The sequence below is a fragment of the Atta colombica genome, unplaced genomic scaffold (genome assembly GCF_001594045.1).
Source record: "Atta colombica isolate Treedump-2 unplaced genomic scaffold, Acol1.0 scaffold38, whole genome shotgun sequence".
In the NCBI taxonomy this organism is placed as follows: domain Eukaryota; kingdom Metazoa; phylum Arthropoda; class Insecta; order Hymenoptera; family Formicidae; genus Atta; species Atta colombica.
Window position 1 is genome coordinate 2003153 of NW_017259490.1, and position 949 is coordinate 2004101.

Genomic DNA, 949 nt, shown 5'->3' on the forward strand with positions numbered 1-949 from the left:
TATATATATGTATGTATATATGTATATATCATATATATTGTATACATATATATCATGTTTTATCCTTTCTCCGAACATTTAATCTTTTTATACATTTTGATATCTTAAAGCATGCATTTCTTTTTATTTAGATGCAAGAAGTTATCGACTCTCTTGGCGATGGTGATGAAGAATCTTCTTCGTTGAATAATGTACAAGAAGAGAACTTAGAAGCAAGTAAAAATGGGACGAGAGATGCCTCTAGTCAAGAAGATGGCGAAGCTGCCAGCGAATCTGATTCTGATGATGATGTACATGTTGTTATTGGTGATATCAAGTCAGCACCAACATATGGTAATTTAAATATCAAGAGAGGAGGATTGCTAACAAATACATCTGGTGTATCAGACAAACTGAACAAACAGCCAGGAAAGTTCAGTATAGATGAATTTGAAACTATTGGTGTTATCAATGGGATACCAGCCCATGAGTTTAATTTAGATCAATTGGAGGATAAACCATGGAGACAACCTGGTGCAGATATCACAGATTATTTCAACTATGGTTTCAATGAAGACACCTGGAGAGCATATTGTGAACGTCAGAAGCGAATGCGAAGCGAGTCTGGAGTAGGATTGGTCTTAAATGCAGGTAGTGGTAGTAGTAATCCAAGTGGCATGAGAATGCCTCAAGTGGCGATAACCAATGACAACAGTAAATACTCTGGTATTATGGGTCCTAAGAGAGCTGGCCCACCACCTGGAAGGAAAATGGCAGGGACTATAGATGTTATAGGAAGTTCTGGTTTAGCTTCTAGAAGAAATCTGGATAAGTCCCCACCAAAAGGAAATGTTATACAAGTTATGACTGCTGACAGAAGAGAGTATTCTAGAAAACCAGGTTTCCCTGATATGAGTGTACCACCTCCTGGAGCAGGAATGCCACCGCCGCCATTCGATATACCTCCACC

At 38.6% G+C, this 949-nt stretch overlaps 1 protein-coding gene across 1 annotated transcript in view; it reads left to right on the top strand.

Annotated features, from left to right (window-relative positions):
• Positions 1-949, top strand: part of LOC108690842 (pre-mRNA 3'-end-processing factor FIP1) — a 2891-nt gene that overhangs the window by 953 nt on the left and 989 nt on the right. The window contains exon 2 of the mRNA XM_018198353.1: positions 132-947. Coding sequence (XP_018053842.1) covers positions 132-947 — 816 coding nt within the window. The remainder of the gene's footprint in view (positions 1-131; positions 948-949) is intronic.